General features: G+C 53.1%; 1 protein-coding gene across 6 annotated transcripts in view; it reads right to left on the bottom strand.

Annotated features, from left to right (window-relative positions):
* Positions 1-226: 226 nt before the first annotated feature.
* The window catches only part of zeb2b (zinc finger E-box binding homeobox 2b), a 37,456-nt gene continuing 16,908 nt past the window's right edge, over positions 227-20,774 (bottom strand). For 2 of the 6 annotated variants that reach the window (XM_078102633.1, XM_078102628.1), the window contains 8 exons: positions 16,782-17,039; positions 12,507-12,575; positions 10,629-10,817; positions 9,878-10,092; positions 7,306-7,414; positions 4,918-6,938; positions 3,620-3,800; positions 227-2,374 (listed from right to left, as the gene is read on the bottom strand). In XM_078102633.1, the coding sequence (XP_077958759.1) occupies positions 1,803-2,374; positions 3,620-3,800; positions 4,918-6,938; positions 7,306-7,414; positions 9,878-10,092; positions 10,629-10,817; positions 12,507-12,575; positions 16,782-17,039 (3,614 nt within the window). In that variant the 3' untranslated portion in view covers positions 227-1,802. The remainder of the gene's footprint in view (positions 2,375-3,619; positions 3,801-4,917; positions 6,939-7,305; positions 7,415-9,877; positions 10,093-10,628; positions 10,818-12,506; positions 12,576-16,781; positions 17,040-20,774) is intronic. The other 4 variants (XM_078102643.1, XM_078102638.1, XM_078102646.1 and 1 more) reach the window with 3 other exon arrangements.

Below are 20,774 nucleotides of genomic sequence, written 5' to 3'. Positions count from 1 at the left end.
ATACAGGTGAAAAGATGGAGAATATCTATGTTTGGTTTTACCTAAACGAGGCGTAATGGGCCGTTGGGCCGCGGTCGCTTCGCTTTCATCCACGTGAATATGTGAATCCTAAATGTACGTAATTAACATAATAATGATGGTTTCTGTATGAACTACATCAAGAGGAGAGAAAGATTCCCAGCTCTTCTCCTCCGTTTGTTGTGTGAATAAACATGAGGCGCTGAGGTTTGGTACTCTGTAATTTGGCTACTTTTATTCGAGCAGGGTCATTTTCAAGAGAAATTACAAATTAAGAATTCAATAATACTTTTACAAAGACATTTCAGGAAAGATTCTTCTTCAGTCATGATATCATACATAGTATTTAACAGTCCCTCTTCATTTTTTTGAGCTTAAAAAAAGAAACAAAGATGAAGAAAGTGGAATTTTTCAGTCGAAAATACAGTGTTTTCACAATTGTATAAAAGTTCCCAAATTTGGAATTTTCCAGTAACTGGAAAATAAAGGAAATAAAATAAAATAAGATTAAACTTCGCATTTCACAATGTTTCAAAACACAATAAATGCTCTCTTTACGTAAAATTTGCCCCTATGATCGACACCGTGTTCCTTTTTACTAAAATATATCTATATATTGAAGAACTATAGTACTGTACACAACAGTATGAAATAAATAAAATAAGGAAATATAAAATGGGCCACATAAATAATGTTTTTTTTTTTCAACCTACAAATGAAATGAATGCAATTTGCTGTTTGAAAAAAAGAGAAAGGGTTTGGTGTAATACTGACAAAGTTAAAAGTAAGAAACAGAGAAAACATTGCACGACATAATGTAAACTAAGAGCCTGCTGCCTATAAGTCTTAATACTGACACGGATGCTTCAAAGAACAACGGTGAACCATTTCAATAATACTGAAGCTGGTGACAAAATGAACCTTCCTTTTACACGATACGAGGGTGGCACTTGCAGAAAACACACAGGTTAAAAGGTTTGCATATAAGGCTTCTTTTTTTCTTATCAAAAACACCTTACAAAGGCTTCGTCCTTCATTTTTTTTTTTTTTGTCTGTCCATAAACCGTATTTTTCCCTTAAAACGAAGGTCTCTCTAAAACTTCATCCCGCTGGGCTCCTTCGTACGGGTCTTTTGTTTCAATTCCTTCATGTGACGCTGATTGGAGAGGCCTGAAATAGTGCGGCTGGAGATGTTTGTGGCAAAAGTAAAGACAACACTGTAGGTAGGTGGGTGATAACAAAGGTAACATCGAAAGGACTGCAGCGCACACGCGGCTGCTCTTTTTCCAACACTGTATAAATATATACATAGGCAATACTTTTTATTATTTTTGTTCATGATTATAGAAGCGGAGTGCAATTTGTACAGGTCACTAGTTGTGCTATAAATACTATGGAACACATGGGGTTTATTTCAGGAGGTTAGCACCACACATATTTTTAGGCCTTAGTACTGTACATTTTTTGAAATGTATTCATTTATTCATTGTTCGGTTTGCATAATGCAGCTTATTTCACAAACCCGTGCCTCCCCCCCCCTCAGCGACCTCCTCCAGATTGACTTTTGAGTCCGCGTCTTGTTCAGCAGACATTAACCCCCCCCCCCCCCTCACCTCCTCCTCCTCCCCTCGCCGCCCCCGAGAGGAGTCCGTCAAAGAAAGCTTCCCAGAAGCTTCAGGCACGTGCGCCCGCGGCTCGAGACACGCCGTCTTCGACCGAGCGGGTGAGAATACTGAGCCCAAAAGGGAGGAACTAAAAAGCTTCTGCTGCGTCGTCGCCGTCGGTTACATGCCGTCCTCCATCGCGTCCTCGTGATCCGATTTGGTTTCCGTCTTGCCGTCCAGCGAGCTGTCGTCCATCGAGTGCTCTCCGTTCTCCTCCTCGTCCCTCAACGTGTCCGGGTCCGTGTCCATGCTCTTGCTCTCCTCCTCCTCCTCCTCGAACTCCTCGTCCCTCCGCCCGATCTTGGCGTACGTTCCCTCCGCCTCCTTCCGTCCCTCTCTGATCCCTCCGTTCACGGCGTCGTGCCTCAGGATGGCCTCGCGCTCCGCCAGCTCCGGGTAGCCCTGGGGGGTCATGCCCTGCAGGTAGGCCCGGCTCATCAGCAGCTCCGTGGGCTCCAGGTGGCCCTTCTCGCGGGCCTCCCGCTCGGCCGCCTCCCGCTCCTCGGCCTCCCGCTTGCAGTAGGAGTAGCGGTGGTTCATGTGCTGCGAGTAGGAGCCCGAGTGGGAGAAACGCTTCCCGCACTTGTCGCACTGGTACGGTTTCTCCCCCGAGTGCAGGCGGGAGTGCTCGATGAGATGGTGCTTGTGTTTGAAGGCCTTCTTGCAGATCTGACACTGGTGCGGCCGCTTGCCTGCAGGGACACAAAACAGAGGGGGGGGGGGGGGAGGGTGAGTCGGCTGTTGCTTGTCCCGCTGCTACAACAAATCACACAAAGGCAGAAAAAGAAAAGCAAAACGTTGAGGAAAAACTCTGATGGATTAGATGGCATGGAGTAAGATGACATCACGGGGGGGGATCAAGTCCAAGTCGGACTTACGACTCGGGGCTTTTTGTTTATTCAAAGCAGAAAGTGCGCTCGCATTCACGCGCCGCCATAATGGAAATCCCTCCCGCGGTTAAAGCGCGGAGGAACTCCACCGCCGCTGCTTATTCTCGGCCCGCGCGCTGCGCCCATGAATAAAGTGCTGCTAAGCAAACAAACAGAAGGCGCGACAACGGAGTAAACAAATCCGGCATGTGCTCGGGTGGGGCGGGGGGGTGGGGGAGGGCGGGGGGGAGGGCGCTCCGAGGGGTTGCCCTGCTTATGCCCGAACACAATTCAAGTTCAGGCTAACGGCCCTCCGCTAGGTTTCTCCTGCGTGTACCGAATGCGACGGGACGCTTCGGATGCCAAAGCAGAAATGAGACACCGAGGGGAGGAGGGAGGGGGGGCAGATGGGGCGGCGGGGTAGTTTTATGACACGGGGCCACAAACTGTCAAAACATCCACGGCTCATCGAGCCAAACTTCTTCCCTCTCGGCTCTAAAAGTTCCCTGCTTCTCCTTTTTTTTTTTTTTTTAAAAAGCTCCCAATAAGTTAATAATAATAACGTTGAAATGTGGCCGTCTGCCTCCCACAGATCACGTGACTGCCTCTAAAGTCCGAGGAGAGAACGCGGAGGCTACAGATAGCAGATAAAATAAATGATGCAATCTAGCGAAATAATGACTGTAATGAAAGGCGCGTTATCGGAGCGCTGAAGCTTCTGAGCACTACGACTATCGGCAACAACGGGCGCTAAAGGCATCAGGCGCTTTATGTACCGAGGCGGGTCGATGTGTCTCTATCGGTGTGATTTGAAAAATAAAGAGCACGAATGAAGAATCTTAACATTTAAACAGTCAAACTTTGGCAACTGAACCCTGTGGATGAAGAAGCAGGTTAAGTGTTGGTTTACATAAACAACTCAAGGGTCAAACAGAGGAGGAGGAAAGAAGGAGAAAAGGGGGGGAACATAAAATAAAGATATATTCATAGTGAGAGGATTTGGAAAGACAAACATTTAAAACATAAAAAGCAACGGGGTTTAAAGTAAGGGTCTAGAACAGTATATACCTGTGTGTTCATATTTGTGTCTTAGAAGGGAACTGCTCTTCTGGAATGTTTTGTCGCACAAGTCACACGCGTACATACCACTTTCGGTCTTCTTAATCTTCTTCCGCGACAGACAGGAGTCGGGGTCTGTCATGTCGTCCAGCCCTGACATGTAGTCGGCTGTACCGTCGAGCAGGTCCCCCTTCAGAGACAAGACAGAGACCACAGGAGAAGACAAAGCGCCGCCGTGAGTGAGCTGACAACATTGGTCTCAGCCGGTCCTCTGAGGCCCGACATGAAGGTGCTTTGAGGAGGAGGAGGGGGGATGAAGATCGGTCTTAAACATGGATTGACGGAGAACAATATGAGCCTCCGTTCAGATCAACAGGCTCGCTTTAAGGACGCTTCAAGAAGAGACCACTTTCCCTCCGCATCAATTTGAACCGAACGCCCGTAGCTGTATTTTTAAAATCTAATTTAATAACTTAGAATAGGAAACATTATTAATACTTTGTCTTTTTCTTCATCAAAATGGTTCCCTCCATGTTAAACAGCCCTCAGCACTCAGCGGTAATGAACATGGAGACGGTGCATTATTAATCCACATGTGGAAGCTCATTTGAGCCGCGCGGCTCTTTAAAAGGCAGCCGAGTTGCGCCGCGAAGTGCACGGCTCCGGGGCTCGCCTCACTCATCCGCACAAAGGCCTTTCACCCGTATTTAACCGGCAAACGTGCGAGTTCCGTCCGGCGCTGCACGAGTCGGAAGCATTAACGGCTTCCACGCGCACACACACACACAGCGGTAACAATTATGACTCTGCTGAGAGGAGGTTTTATACAATATCATTCCTCTTATTTATTTGAACCCGATTCAAATTTTCGGTTCTTTATGCTTGTTCCTTTACCTCTTTGAGGTAGAAACGTTTTTGACATTATGGAACTGCAACAAATGACTGTCGTCAAGATTAATGAGCAAACAATCGTATGTGCCAAGTGATTGTTTAGCTGTTGAAATATCAGAAAATAGCTGAACAGAGTAGATCGAGAGACGTGGCACGTCCTCAAATGAGAGAAAATCTGCGCGAGTGCGTCTTTGACCGGCGCTAAAGCTGCTGTACAGCTGCCCGTCCGCCTCTCGGCTCGAGTCCCAGCTGCTTGTCCCTCGCTCTCCTTTGCCAGTTCCGGCCTCCTCAGGTGAGCGCTTCTCTCTCTCCCGACTCTCAAGTCCCTTCTAATTAGTACAAAAATGAGTTCAGACCATTTTAGAGGATGGCGGCGAGCCTGGGGCTTCAAGCGAAGCCGCCGGTGGCTTATTTACCTGGAAACCTGGTTTCCGCTGGTACTTTCTCCTCTGCTGCATCTCGGCAAAGGTAGCCGCCCCCGCGGCATAAGTGTAGGCCATGTGTGGTAGGAAGCCCATCTGCTCCATGCCCGGGTAGGGCCTGAGGCCCGGGATGCTGGCCTGCATCGGGGGCATGAAGGTGGCGGGCGGGAAAGCGCTCTGGGGCGGAAGTGACGTGTACAGGGGTTTGCCGGCGAACGGGTTCATGCCGAAGATGGGGCTAGTGCTTTTCTCGAGGTTTCCGTTGTTGGCCGAGCCTGAGAATTCCTTCTTGAAATAGACCAAGTTGAGCGGCTCTTCGAAGTGCTCTCGGGGCGAGGGGACGCTGCCGTGGTCGCCGGCGACGCTGTTGACTTTGGGCCTGCTGCGGACAGTCAGTGCATGCTTGGGCTCCTTCATGAGTCTCGGCAGGGAGAGGTCCAGCGGCTCGGCCTGCAGGTCCTCCGAAGTCAGGCTGTTGGGAGTGTAGGAGCTGCTGTGAGAGTTTTTGGAAGATGTGGAGGACAGGTTTAGCGGGGACGGGGTGTTGCTGCGGGAGTGGTCCAACTTTTCACCCTTGGGTTTGCCGCCGCCGCCAAACTGGTGGTTCTTCAAATGCCTGAGCGGGTTGTCACAGTTGTTCACGTTGTTGTGGAGCTCTGCTATGGAGGGGGAGGTGATGCGGTCAGCGGGCTTCATCAGGGACACGGGTGACCTAGCTGCCAAAGAGTCTTTTGGTGGAGTGTGGTGGTGGTGGTTGTTGGTTCCGACGGCCATGTCCATGTTGTGCCTGTTCTCCAGCGGTGGGGTTCTGGCGGTGCCGTACCGGTACATCTTCTGCTGCTCGAACCACTCCTTGACAAATTCCTGAGGAAGGCCGACTGCGATGGAGATCTTGTGCAGCTCCTCCGAGTTGGGCTCCATGTTCATGGCAAAATAAGCCTTCAGCACGGACATGTGGTCCCTGTAGGGGTTGAGGGGCCCGGCGAACCCCTTCTCAGACAACACGGAGGAGGTCATGTGGTTGCTCTTCTCCATGAACATCGGCGGTTTGTTGGCCATCAAACTCTCGGCGGGCTGCAGCACGGCCTTGATCTCCTCGTTCATTTTACACATGTAGCGCTCGTGCTGGTGCAGAGGTATCGGCCCGGTGAAGGATTCCTTGCAGTATTGGCAAGCGTACGGCGTAAACAGGAGGTTTTCCTGCACCTTCTCCTCCGCACCTCCTTCAAGCATGTGGTTGGATTTCTCTCGTTTGATATTGCTAATCTGCCTCTTTGAGTCCGTGGTCATGCTCTGGAGGCAGGCTTTGGCTTCGTTCACTTTTTCCAGCGTGTAGTCGATGATGCTTTTGGTGGCGCCGTTGTGATTGATCAGCGGGAGGCCGCCCTGAATCCCCGCCGAGGTCAGCGCCTGTTTCTGCTCCTCCACCTGGGAGCCCAGCTCCTTCATGTAGGCCTTGAGCCTGGAGAGCTCCTCGGGCTTGCAGTCCATCTTCTGCCTGCACACGGTGTTGTCCACGATCTGCAGAACCTTCTGCACCTCGCTCAGGTTGTTCCCCAGCGGCCCCGGGTAGCACAGGAGCTGCGACTCCAGCCCGGCCATCCCCAGGGGGTGCAAGGGGCTCTGGCCGCTGGAGCTGTGGTGGACCCCCAGCGGGCTGGTCCCTCCCATGCCCCCGTTCATGAAGGGCCCGGGGCCGCCGTTCCAGCCGTGCGACGCCATCATCAGCTTGTAGTCGTTGAAGTCGAGCGGCTCCGTCTTGATGCTCAGGTGGTTGCCGTGGTCGGGGAGGCCGAGCGGCTTGCCGTTCTCCAGCTTCTGCCGCAGCTGGGTGATGGCGGTGTTGGTGGGCGAGGAGGAGGAGGAGGTGGGGGAGGAGCCTGTCTTCATGTTGCCGCGCATCCTGCCGTTGACGGCGATCAGGCCGATGCACTTTTTGCTGCTGATGTGGGAGCTGTAGGAGCCCGAGTGGGAGAAGCGCTTCTTGCAGTTGGGGCACTCGTACGGTTTTTCACCTGAAACAAAAAAAAATCAACGATTGTAAGACGGCTGATGTTTTGTGTGTTTATTAATCACAATAATCACAACGTGCAATGTAATTGTTGAATGCAATTAAATGAACAGATATACGTGCAGTGCCGCGCAACATTATTGCGGAAATGAAGCAATAAAAAAGCTAAATCAGCCTCATTAATCTGTCCTGTGGCCCTTAGTAATACGCTAACACACATTCTAAGCAGATATGTAACTATTGTAACTGGACTGATTAACACGGCAGAGCACCGCGTCCTCCGGCGGCGGGGAGGGTCCAGAAGGGACCGGAGAGGACCTCCTTCACGGCGGTGGGGGTGCGCGTGGGAGGAGCCGGGCGGAGCGACTCACCGCTGTGGATCCGGAGGTGCTCCTTCAGGTGGTGCTTGTACTTGAAGGCCTTTCCACACTCGGTGCACTTGAACTTGCGGTTGCCGGCCGCTTGGTTGAGCAGTTGGTGCTGCGAGAGAGGGAGCGAGAGGGAGATTCATGTTGAAGAAATGGAGGACGCAGTCACAAGCGGTCGGCATGACAACAAGTAACACGCCGCGCGGCTCCTTTGGCCTCGCGGCTTCCTCCTCCCACCTCGGCCAGCGACTACAGGCAGCGGCGGCGATAACACACAGAGTCGCATACCTTTTAATTTCCTGGCTGCTCAGCCGGAGGAGGCGCGCCTTTACAATTTGGCAGCCCGGAAAAATAGAATAAATGACGGGAGTCTCTTTAGGAGCGTTTCCCCTTCATTAGAAGCGGCGATCGGATCTACTTTTCATTAACTTTAGGCCTCATCAGTCTGAAGGAGTCCACGGTGCTCTGTGCATACCTGCATTCACACGCCTCCTCCTCCACTGAGACCTTCCAGGGAGCTACGGCCCTTTTCTTTAAAGGCCTCTCTGATATTCTCATGGTCTAAACATGCGCAGTTCTCCGACAACAACAACAACAACAACAACAGCAGCCCAGCGAGCTGACTCCTCACTGCCCAAACTGTTCATCCAGGCGCTAAACGCTTAGCAAATAAAAAGCCACATCTTCCCTGCGCTCTGTAGCAGGGGGAGGGACGGGGGGGAGGGGGGGGACACAGTGACTCCCTCCTCCCAGTTCAGCCTTGACAAATGCTGGGGTGTGTGCTGACTCTACCCACATTCCTGGGGAGACAGATGGCGGCGCACAGGACACTGGGAGGACTGGGAGGAATTGTTCAAACAGTCCCAACCTTCAAAGATCAAGCGGGGGGGGGGGAGGGGGGAGAGTCGGGGGCCCCGCCGAGCGCCGTGGAGGGACCCCACCGCTCGTATGTTGCTGAGTTGCATAAACAAACAGCAACAGCTGCTTCGGCGCCTCCGCCCCCCCCCACCTCCCCCCACCTCACCCCTCCGCCCTCCCCCGAGGGCCGCTGCCCGCTAAAGTTTGGTCTCGCCACCACCGCTAATAAGACACCGTCGCTCCGCGCTGCTAATTGTGAGTGGCACCGGCAAAGCGCTGCGTCTCCTCTCCGCGTGTGTCGGCGCGAACGCCACCGCTGCTGGTTGTGGGCGGAGACCCGAGTGGATGTTTGCATATGTATAACCTCTAATTAGTCATATTGCAGCTAATTGGTTAAGAGGAGGCGGAGTATTAAGGCTTGTAAACACGCGAGAGAGAAGAGCAGAGCACATGTTCACCTATCAGGACATTATGTTTTATGTTAATCTCGTCGCTCCTGACTTGTTAATTGCCAAATGTGCATTTTCACACGATTGCACGCGTCTCCTGAACAACAGGAAGCGGCATCACGTTTGTGAGGGCTTGATACGTAAAAACAAAGGATCAGACGTAATAAACGGGCAAACAACGCAGCGCTGGAGAAGGCCATTGAGTCCGGGGGGGGGGGGGGGGGGGACAGCATCAGCATCGTAATATGAGGACCAGGACGTCCGGCCCATCTGCTCACGGTCACACCCAGCTGGTAGATCAGGTGAAAGTGCCGGCTCCCGACATCTGATCAAATCAGCCACAGTCTGAGTCTGTCATCCTCGCTTCAAAGGGCACAACCCCCCCCCACGTCACACCCCCCCCCCCACAACCTGGAACAAAACACTGCTGAGCGCCGAGTACGTGACATCATCTGTGATCCGCTCAAAGTTAACATGAGATGTCAAAGACGAGCGTTTTACGCTCTTTTTTTTTTAACAAATTCTTCGTAAACGTATTAAACCGAAGATTATAAACATCCTCTAAAGCACAAATACAGACTCCATCTCCTTCCAAATTCACTGCTCAATTTTAGTTCACTGAGAAGTTACAATTATCCCCCAATGTGCACATTTCTGTAGGCATGCCCTTTATTTCTTTTGCCACGATCTATCTCGGCCTCCATCCTCAACGTGCAGCTGACAAGCGAGTTAAACAGCCGTGACTGCTGGATGTGTTTTCACCTCACAGGACTTTAAGGAGATTCACGCTAACTGCCAGCCGCTCGCATTACATCTCAGACATATAGGGTATAAATCGCGTGAGGAAATTCAAGTGTACACAGATGTTTATGCGGTGCATGAAATGAGAAGTGGGGGGAAGGGGGTTGATGGAGTGCTCCTGCAGGCTGCACCACGAGAAGATTAAAGGCCAGGAGTGAAGTGAAGTTAAGGAGCTGATAAAAATTTCCAAATTGGAAATTCACACAATCATTCGATCGTGAACACGAGACTGGAAAATGATATCAGGGAGGGCCATCAAAAACCCATTTAGGGCCTCAATTAAAGTTATTACCATTAAAGGATCTGCATCTTCAAAATGCCATGAAAAATTAATAATGATTGCCAATCAGAAAAAAGTGATCCGTCTTCTGTGAGGGATCCGAGCACATTAGGAACGAAGCAGGAGGAGGAGGGCAAACAGAGAGAAGCGAAGGATGAAGAAGAAGCAAAATGGAAACCCCCCTAACCTGGTCCCTGGCGGGCTTGTGTGTGGCCATGTGCCGCTCCAGCTGAGTGCGGTAAGCAAACGTGTAGTTGCAGAGCGGGCAGGCGAAGTTCTCCTCGTTCTTCTCATGGCGGTACTTGATGTGCTCCTTCAGCGATGTCAGGCGCTTGTAGCCCCGGTCGCAGTAGGGGCAGGTCAACAGTTGGGCGAAGGCATCTGGCGTTCCAGGTGGCAGGTCTGCACGGGAGACAGCGGGAGGAGGGAGGAGGAAGGGGGAGGGAGGGAGGGAGGAGGAAGGGAAAGCGGGCCAAAAGGTCAGCGAATCAATGGCAGCTAACGGGCGGGCTGCCCAGAGTGGTATGGGAGTTATCTCTGCAATCTGCTCCACATGAGAGCCCCCCAGTGTCGGGCTGGCATCCGCTGCCCCCCCCCACGCCCTCCCCCCATTCCCCTGGACAAAGTAACACGCACACACGTGTACGCCATCGGCCCACAGATGCCTTCCGTCTCGCTCTAAACAGCCCTCACTTTTTAATGCCATGTCCGCAGCATGAATCATGAGCTCATTCCAACCCCCCCACACTTTCTCCCTCCGGGCCGTTTCAGAGGTGCGCTATCTGATTTCAGGCCCCTGCCCAGCTGTTGCCTAAGACGGTAGGTAAACACCGAGGCATCCGGTGAATCTGTGGGAGCAGCAGCTGCCCGCTTGTGTCAGCGCGCTGCTGCTCCCCTGTTCCCCTCCGAGCCGGATGGAATCCCTGTGTGACCCTCACCGTTCTCCTCCGGCCCGGCGGCCTCCGGCGTGCCCAGGCGGGACAGCTCCTCCGGGGCCTCCGGGTAGATGATGGCGGTGTCGCCCCGCTGCAGGTACTCGGCGATGCTCGCCACGTGGCTGTCGCCGTCGTCCAGCTTCCGCTTGCCGAAGAAGTCCTCGAACTCCGAAGTGCAATCGACGCTCTTGACTGAGGGGGGGGAGAGAGAGAGGGAGAGAGTCGGCGGTGGAGAGGGAGAACGGGGGAGGGACAAATTGGATTCATTTGCTCCCCTGAGAAATGTCTTACACGGTGGATATTGGGAACATCTTGGTGGAAATGCGATGAGGGCCGCCACCCTAAAACATTACAGCCGTGCTTTGGGGAGAATACATCTAAATTACTGGCTTTGCTTGTCACGCCAGGCCGGCTAAAATAAGAATCGTAACTTAATCGGGGCCAAAAGTCCGAGATAAACGAGCTACCATGAGCGACGTGTCGGGAGAACTTCACTGATTCACCCGAGACAATCGTGTTTAGAGTTCAGGGCTGTAAAACAAACACACATGTGCACCATGTACACATACATGCGTCCGTACGCACATGCTGGGCTTAATCTGCAACAGAGCTTCCACATATAAGGTCAATCAAGACTCTGTGGCTTTTGTTGATTCTGCGTTGGACAGATTACCGGGGCCAAGCCACAAGCCGGCGAGGGGGGGAAAAAAAGAGAAATAAAAGAGAGAAAGACGTGCTTTGCCATCGCGGAGCAGCATGTATCTTAAGCCAGCCAAAGTGCTGAGGCCACACAATGCTTTTTCTCTAAATTATTTCCCAGTCCCTTCTCTTCAGGGAAACTCCTAAGCTGCAGTGTGGAGATAGCTGCCTCCAAAAACAAACCGGAGCTAAAAGAAATCAGCAGCCTTCATTAGTCAAGGGGATGGCTGACTTTCAAAACACACACACACACACACGCACACACACACACACACACACACACACACACGCACGGTTTGCAACCCGGAGAAATTCTGCTGTATCGAACCCCAAAAAAGCGAGTGACGTCTCGTCAGGCTTCACCCCGTTAATTAGGCCTAGGTGAGGTTTAAAGAGCCGCTTGTCCGGTCCAATTTGGGAAAGGTCAAGGTAGCGGATATTTGGATGTCAGGATTGGCGGCGAAATGTCATCGGTGCCAAAGGACGGCGTTTGATGGCCGTGATCGCACAGGACGCAGCGCTCTCATTACTCCAGCTTCCGCGGCTAATTGTGAGCTAACCGTTGTTTCAGACGGCCTGATGACATAAACAACAAACAGCCATTAAGGGGGGACAACGTTTTTTTAGTGCTTCCCTCGATGCAACGTCAGCATTTATCTCAAAACGACCAACTTTCTCCCGCTGCCGGGGGGAAATCACCTGGATCAAAGGGGGCTTTGGCAGCGGGACGTGATCAAACTGCTCATGTCTCTAAATGAAATCACATGTGATCGGGTGGTGGCGAGCTTCCACAGTCGTGGCACAGCATTGTTTCCAAAAAAACTCCTTTAAGCAGCGAAAATGGAAAACATTTGCTGAAGTTGAATTTTTTTTTTAAGAGCAGGGAGAAGCGAAGAGGAGAACGACGAGGAGCAGAAAGTCACAGTAATTAAAGCCGAAGGGAGGACTCGGTTCGCTGTGACGGCGTCCGGCATGATTTCATGGACGAGAGGGGAGGGAGGCTGAACATCAGCTTAATGAAAAGTGGCAGGAAGGGTTCGGTTCCAGTAGGCAACGGATAACAAACACTTTGGTCACCAGGAAGGCTGAGAAACATCAGCAACCCGAGGCTTGTTTCACCCGCTGCTGCAGGACGGCTTCTGGATTCTTGGTCTCATCGAAATGTTGCAGAGAAAAACTCACCTGTACCGTTTCCGACTGCCTGCAGAGCGGCGTCGGGCCCCAGGGCGTCGAAATCATCCTTTATTTCATCTGCAAGGACACAGAGGAGGGGGGGGGGGGGGTAAGTACCTCGGTGCAAAACAACAAACACACACAACGAGGCCTTTAGGAAGAAGGTGTGCAGAGGGCCACGAAGGCGGCGGCGTGCATGGCGGCGCTTAATGAACGCTATCATCTGCGCCAGGCGGTGACTTATTTACCTTAAACACGTGGCAACCAGCGGCGAGGGAAGCGGAGGAAGCGATTAAATACGACACGGAGCACGACCACCTGAGCAACCACAGGCCTCATTACGGCGCGCTGCGATGCCCGTCTCATCACGTGTCCTGTTTGCCTTTCCTCCAGAGCGGCGGCGGCGGGCGCGCGCATTCTTTTGATTGGCCACAGCGCTGGCGGAGAGTCCGCGCTACCGGCCCGGCCCGAACGCAACCCCGGACCACAAATTAAGAGTTCTACTTGCGCACACATTTCTCCGGGGCAGAAATAAACCTCACTGGTCGGGGTAAACCTCAGGTGGGCGGAGACAGAGAATGTTCTCTGCTGATCCCCGTGAAACGGGATACAGGTTGAAAGCAGTCAGGCGTCCACTGGACACCGCGTTGAAGACCTCTGGCTCTCCGGTACCGTCCACGAGCCGTCTGCCTCCCAGCGGGCCGAATGTTTGAGGAACTGCCAATCAGGTTAAATGGCGCCCCGGCGTGCGCACATCTCGTCCCGGCTCAGGTGAGGACGTGGCCCGCAAATAAGCGGCGGACTGACAGGCTCATAAACAGGCCGTCTTCTGACGGATTCGTCCCTCCGCGGTCGACAGGACGCCGACCGGACAATCAGCTTAGCGGCTCCCCCGGTGCCGCCTTCCCGCCTTCCCGCCTCCTCGGTAGAAATTAAATCAAGGTGCTTCCGAGAACACGGGGGCTTTGTGCACGAAAAAAAAAAAGAGAAAAAGGGAAGAAAGGGAAGAGAAAAGCTGCATTGTGTTGCTAACGCGCATCTGTTGTTGCTCTCCTGCGAGCGAGGACGTCACAAGTGTTGCATTGTGGAGCTCCGTGTCCGCAGCAGGACCCGGTGGATCCGGCGCCGTGAAACAAAGATGAGCGCCGGCGTTGCAGATATCACAGGAAAGGTGGTGGGTGGGTTGTTTATAATAATGTTATCCTGCGACACAAAGGCCAGAAGCAAAACACTTTCTTATTTTGAGTCAAACACAATGGGTTTAATAGTCGTGGAATGCGTTCTGAGCCTCGCCATTCCGCGTTTTCTTGAAGTTAGAGACTTGGCTTCTGCGGTGAAATGATAAATACGCCTGTCAATGGCTCGCCCGAATAATGACAGGCTCTTCTGGAGGGGTATGTCCTAGTTTAACTTTCCCCTTGCTCGCAGTTTTTTTTTTTCTTCCTTTTTGGGACATTTGATTGCACGTCTGCCAAACGGCGTCCAAGCCGCAGTCGCAGGACGAGAAAACAAACGGGTTTCAAACAACATAAATGAAACTGTGACAGAACAAAGCCCAGATTCAACACATGCCCACACGCATTAGCTATCAGCACGTATGAACACACTCACATGACGCGTCTGTGAGGCGTAGCCTACGACCAGGGGCCGGGGGGGTTTACTGCCCCCCCCCCGCGTTTACCTCGGAGAACCTTTGCTATCGGCGGCCTGAGGGCGGCGGCGGCGGCGTCGTGGAGCTGGGCCTCCTGTGCACGATGCCGCGGCTTTCGTGTCTCTTCGGTAGCTACAATTTTCAAGATTTAAAAAAAATGTCACGAGTAAAAATAAAAAATAAAGAGCGCTCGGATTTCTTTATGCCACAAGAATGTGCCTATTTGTGGACGTGGAGAGCCCGTTTTCTTTGCACGGCGCGCTGGAAAAGTGTGTTTTGTCAGTGGTAAATCACAGAGGACGTGAGGCATTAAGGTACACACCTCCTGGAGGAGCGATGCTGAGGTCGGAGTCCAGGGCACCTCGGCCAGACTGTAATTCTACCTATTTTCATAGCGGCCCCGATGCTGTTTATTTAGAAAACATTCCTCTTTTTACGGCCCGTCACCACAGTCGCTTTAAAGTTCCGTCTCCCTCCTCCTGAATCCGTCTGGTGTGCACACTATGGCCTCCGACGCAGAGAAAGGACTTGATTTGAGCAGGATTGTGAAAGCCGATGCCGTCTCTTGATATTTTTACAATGAGGTTGTCAACAGCAGATATTTTGTGTCAATGTTCCATCCCTTCAGATTTCGGCTCTTTGCAGCCAAAGAATACAGAGTTTTTTTTTTTTTTTTCCTCTTGGCAGGCTGGAAAAGCATCTGATCCGCAGCACTTATTGAAAGATGTGGGAAACCCCTGGACGCACGAGGTGTTTGAAGACAACAACAACCACTGTTTTATCAGAAACAGAGGGACGCGTTTGGCCAACATCTTTAGTATCTCGTCTCAAACCCGGGGAGGGAAGTGTGGTTTCTTCACTGTGTAACTGCTGCAGCGTTTGAAAGGGGGCAGAGAGCAGGTGATTCATTTGAGCGGCTCTGCCGGCGATGATGATGTCACCCTTTCCAGCACAAGGCGTCCAGCCTCGACGTGGGACGGAGGAATGTCAAGGACAACGCCAGACACCCGGGGCTCTGATTGTGCCCTGGAATCAGCAGCCGGCGGTGCCTCGGAGAGCCGGGCCGGGCCGGGCCGGGCCGGGCCGAGCGGCTCCGCTGCGTCGCGCGCGTTCGAAGGAGCCAGAAGACGTGAGGCGACTCGCCGGAGGGATTTGGCTGCGATTCCAGGGGGGGCGACGTTTGTCCACAACTTTGAGGTTTTTCGCTGCAGTTTCCAAACTCCTGACGAAATCCACTCGCGCTTCCAAGACCCCGCGTGAAAACCTCTGGATAGGGGAGGGGCGGCCAGACCAGTCCGAGTGGGGGGGGGGGGACTTATCTCAGGCCTAAGTTATGTGCTGAGGTATCACTGTAGACACTTAGGCACCGAGGAGGAAAAAAGAAACAGGGAAACACAGCAGCCGCAAGATTGGGAAAGAGACTCCCGAGCGCTCTAATGAACTTGAGTTGCTCTGCGAGATGTCAGACGCTTTATCACACCAGAGGCTTCCTATCTGGGAAGTTGCAACATAGTTGAATTACAGACATTATGGCACCACGGGTCTTTATCAAATAAACAATTGCCGTACGCAACACAACGTCTTGTTTACCCTTCATCCTGATTTATGTACCAAACCGTCTTTTCTTTAAGGAACAAATACCAACTGTTGTTTGGGAGAAGCAAACGTTGAGACCCACCCAAGTTATATTTTTTTTTTCCATCCCTAATAAATGTGCAATTTCCCCCCCCCCGTATTAAAATTTAAGCCTGCCGAACGCTCCTCGGCGTTTCGGCGGCGTGCACTAGTTCATTAGCAGAAATGAATAGCACAGCGCGGCTCATTTAAATTGGCTGTCTTACATGACTTCTCGCCGTACTCTGTTCCTGTCACATGCTTCCAAGAATCATTGACTCTTATTATACATGTAAATGGCTATCATAAAAATAAAAATTTCATTTAAGATTGTTAATGACTTTCCGCAGCAGTCTGGCTTCCTTTAATGATTATACCGTGGCCCCTAATTAAAAGTATTTATCTTTCAAGCATCCGTGACCGGGGCCCCCGCCGTCGCTCAACAAAAGACCATAAGTCAGTCAAGTTGGCGGCGGCGTCACCTGCCGCGAGGGAGGAGGGCTCACGGGCATCCGTCACCACTGGTGCACTGTGGGTAAAAGGAAAAAAAGCAGCCTCGCGCGTCGCCCGCCGACTGAAACATTGAATCGTATTCGACCAGATTCTCGGCTCGCTCGGCTTTTTTTTCCCCCCTGTTTTTTTTTTTTTCCCCGCCAGGTTCGACATTTCTGCAAACATTCCTCGTTGTCTGGCTCGGCGCGGGACTTTTCTCTAAGCGCGAACCAAATGGTCCCCGCCGCGGCGTGCGTGGCGCCTGTCTGCCGCGGCGGCGCCGTCAGACCCCGGCTCAAGCGGCGTTTGCACAGCGCCGAGCGGGGTTTGTTCAAGCCTGCTCGGGCACCAGATGGGAGGGGCTTACGGCGTAAGACCACGCCGCGAGTGGCAGGATGCGCACACATTTGCCAATCCCAGAGTCGGCTTAGTGGCGGCTCCTCGTGATTGACGGCTCACCTGAAGGCCCCTCCCCCCCCGCCCCCCCGCACATCTGGTAAGAGCACACGGAAGACAGAGGAACTCACCGGTGCCGTCCACGGAGGCGCTCAGCATGTCGTTGTCGGGCCAGATGTGCTCCACGCCGCTGTCCCTCATCTCGTCCTCGTCCTCCTCCTCCTTGGTGAGCAGGCCGTGGCTCTCGGCCCGCGGGGAGGCCTCCGGGTTGGTGAGGCTGGCCGGGCTGCCGGCGCCGTTGATCATGGGGTCTTCCTCGGACGCGGGCAGCTTGTCCTCCTCCTCCGTCTCCGAGCCCGTCTCCACCACGTTCTCGTAGCTCAGAGCTGCTTCACACGGGGAGACAAAGGAAGGGCGGTGAGGTCAGGGAAACAACGAGGATCCGATACCGTCAGCGCTGTGCTTCTAAGCGTTGCTGGCAGCCTGTCACGCTATTGGTCGACGCATGTGGGCGTGTCCCGGAGTGTCAGCTGAGTGATTAAACTCTGAAACATGAATGACAGACGAGTCTGGAAAAGGATTTGGACTTTTGGAAATGGAGGTTTGTTCCCAAATTAAAAAGGTCGGCCCACATCACCGCCGGCCCGAGGCGTAGGCCTTCTTTTTTTTGGGGGGGGGGTGGAGGGAGGTTACACCCTAATTACAGCATCCACGACTGGAATCTGTGACTGAAGCACAGCTGTCGAGGAGACGCCAGCCAAAATAGCCACTAATTTTTCGGTGGCGCTCGCATGCCGCGGATGCCGGCGAGCTGCACCTTTCAGGAGCGCGGCCGTCACGTCTCGCGTGCCGCGCATAGCGCCGCCTCTCAACACATGTAGATCAACTACAGTAATTGCGATTATTCACCACGTGTCCCCCCCCCTCGGATGTCTCCGCATTTGCATCGCCGGTGAAGCATGAACATAAATATGAATGTTTCCCAACATATGAAAATATGACAGCGGCTCGGGGCCTGTTGAGGGCGCATATGCAAGGAGGTATAGACACACACACACACACACACACACACACACACGAATCTCCAGAGGAGCATCCACAGGGCCCAGGTCCCAGACATATGCCTGCTTCTCTTAAAATAGACGGCCTGTAAATACGGGCTGTGAACTCAATCAAAGGTGCCTCGCGTGCAAATTAGTCACCGGCGTCGGCGGGTTCTCGGCGGGTTCTCGCCCCTCGTGGCGTAAAGAAGACGTCGGGCGACTTATGGAGGGGTGAAGACGGAGCGCCAGGCGACACACCTCACCGCTGCCTGTACAGGAACGTTAGCGCTGATCAGCTCGGGGGGGGCCGACCCGACCAGAGGCTTTAACACGTTTAAAAAGCTGCAGAGACGCCCACAGGTCGGTGGTGAGGATCCGATTTGCATCAAATGTAAATGTAAACCACCGGCTTAATTACGGCGCTTTGAAAGTGTCCCCGCCTCTTGAACTCTCCCAGAATCAAGACGAAGTTCATGCATGACGTTTTCCTACGTGTGAAAAGATAAGCCTCCGCACGTCTCCTCCCAACACGGCCGCCCGCCACCGACCGGCCTGCACTTGCCTTCAGCCAACAACTGCACAACAGGTGCAAATTAAAATGAAAACAGGCCTTTCAAACGTGGGAGGGGAGGCCGGGAGGAGGAGGAGGAGGCGGGCGGGCGGGAGGGAGGGAGGGACGGAGGGAGGGTGGCGGGGGCGCGGTGACCTGCCTCGAATACCAATCGACGGAAGAAACAAAACCTTTTCAAGAGGTGTGATCACAAGGGTTTAGGCAAGTCCAGACTCAGTAATGCTGCTCGGAGATGACAAAAAGGCCACGGAGACGTCGGGGGGCTCCTGGGTGGTCCGCGGGCACCTCGGTACCGCTGGTTCTGTGCCCCCCCCCCCTAACAAGAAAAGAAGCCTTTACCTGTTTAATTAAACAGTCCCTTCGAAACAACAAAATGTCACTTAGGAATTTAAGGCCCCGTCACCTCTGAGGTTTTGAACTTTTCTCAGCAATGTCCCATCAGCTCTGCCCCCCCCCCCCCCCCCCCCTCTGTGGGGACGGGGGGGGTAGAACAAAAGGCCGAGAGGCTTGGGAAGCTATCAACCCGTCGCTGTGAACCTGATCTCTGGATGCAGATTCAATGGCGGCTGAATGAAATTATCTGAGGCTGGACAGGTTTTAAAGGGGCCATTCTTCCCCGATAAAAGGAGCGAGGGAGCTTCTTTTTGTTTAGCAACACATCCAGCGCGCCAACACACAGCGGCCTGACTCCGGCGCTCCCACACAGGCGGCGAGGGAGCGCCGCGCCGCGGACCTTCTCGGGCCCACCGCTGAGGACTCGCGTCTTCAAAGCAGATCCTGGGGAAGCAAAGTGGAGCTTTTCGTGTTTCTGCCTCCGGGCTGCTTGTTCCTCCCGTGACGTCTTGTTCTCAACTTTCTGAACAGACTTAAGCACGGGGGGCGGGGGGGGGGGGGGGGGGGGCGTCGAACTGTCTCCGGGAGCTGCAGTAGATGCAATCTTCTTCTCCCGACGTCAGCTGTCTCCCCCGCGTTCGACGTGCACCTCCGAGCCGGCGAAATGACAGCGGGGCGCTCGTCAAGTACCGACGTGGAGAAAGACGCCATTGTTTGGGTGCCACCGCTGACAAGAGCCTCTCCCCGCCATCTATTGGTATTGTGTCACGCAACAAATTATTTCTAACCCACTAATATTTCGCAGGCAGTTATTTCGCACCCCCCCCATCGCCAAACCACGCTCCTAATCAGGCCTTTGTGTTGCTGAGGAGAGGGAAGGACAAAGAGAAGACAATGCTGCTCTCCTCCTTTTCTTACCTTAAGTGTCATCGCCAACAAAAGTCCTGCTACCTGCCCCACGCCGCTTCCTCCCCCTCTCCGTTTTTCTTATTCCTCCCTCCGCTCGAGGTAAATAAAAGGAGAGCGCTTTGCGGATAATTAAAGTGACACATGTAACGACGCGATTCTGGCTTAATATCGGGTTTTACGGCGTCTGCCATAACCCTTTCACGGCCCGGCATTATGGTGTCACTCACGTGTTGTGTATTGATCGGGATGACGAGACTTTGATGAGAACACAAAAGGGGGCCGACGCACTTTTACTGTGTTCGCGCTCACAAGTCAGCGGCGTGGATTCAGTGCGGGGACACAAAGCGCCACGAGTGTCCACAGTGTGAGGAGTCGCTCCCTGTCCGGCTCGGGGGGGGAGGGAGGGAGGGAAGGGGGGAGTCCGGAGGTGTCGCACCTGCACTCTGACAGCGCTAACAGGTGTAATGGCCTCTGTTTAAGCTTCCTGTCCGCGGCCTGCAGAGCGCTCGGCGGGTGGAGGTGATCGCTGCGGGGCGGAGGGGGGGCGGGGGGGTGACTAACACCCACGTTTGTGCACTCTGGCGCTCTAACCCCGGCTGACTCGTTCCGGTGGAGCGCCGGGGCTTAGCTCCAGGTGACACGCTCGGCCTCCCACGCCGATAATGAGCCGGGACATTCTCCCTATTGGACGGTAACTGCTCGCGCTCGCTCGCTGTCTCATGAATGTGAGCCGGCCGCATCACCTGCATGGCTGCGAGGGAGATGGGGAGGCATCTGCGTTAGTGTGTGTGTGTGTGTGTGTGTGTGTAGGAGGGCATTAAGGTGGAGGCGAGGTCGCCGGCTGCTGGCTACGAGGATTCTCGCGATAACCTTTTGTCTGCCATTGTTCCCGTCGGCTGCAGTTTATGAAGCCTCACACCGGAAGATGATACACATGCAATTTATTATTATTATTATTATTATTGTTGCGTTTTCTTCTTAAATAAAGATTTAATTATTATAGACAATACAATCCGGAATAATTGTAAAACATGTGACATCTGAATTCACTAAATTAAAATAGATTTGTCCCTCATTCACGGTAAAATAACTGTGCTTTCCCAGCGGTGAATGTTTAAAATAATACATCTTGACTGGGACACAAACGTGCGTCGCGGCGCACAAAAGGGGCGGCGGCGTGTTTGATATTCGCTGCTATCTTGTCTCGGTATAATGGTGCGATCGAGCACAAGGGGCAAACCGGGCCAAGTCGGTGAAAGGACGGTGGC

The sequence above is a fragment of the Gasterosteus aculeatus genome, chromosome 1 (genome assembly GCF_964276395.1).
Source record: "Gasterosteus aculeatus chromosome 1, fGasAcu3.hap1.1, whole genome shotgun sequence".
NCBI classification, from domain to species: Eukaryota; Metazoa; Chordata; class Actinopteri; order Perciformes; family Gasterosteidae; genus Gasterosteus; species Gasterosteus aculeatus.
Note: the sequence above shows the minus strand (reverse complement) of the source record. Positions and strands in the feature narration are given on the sequence as shown.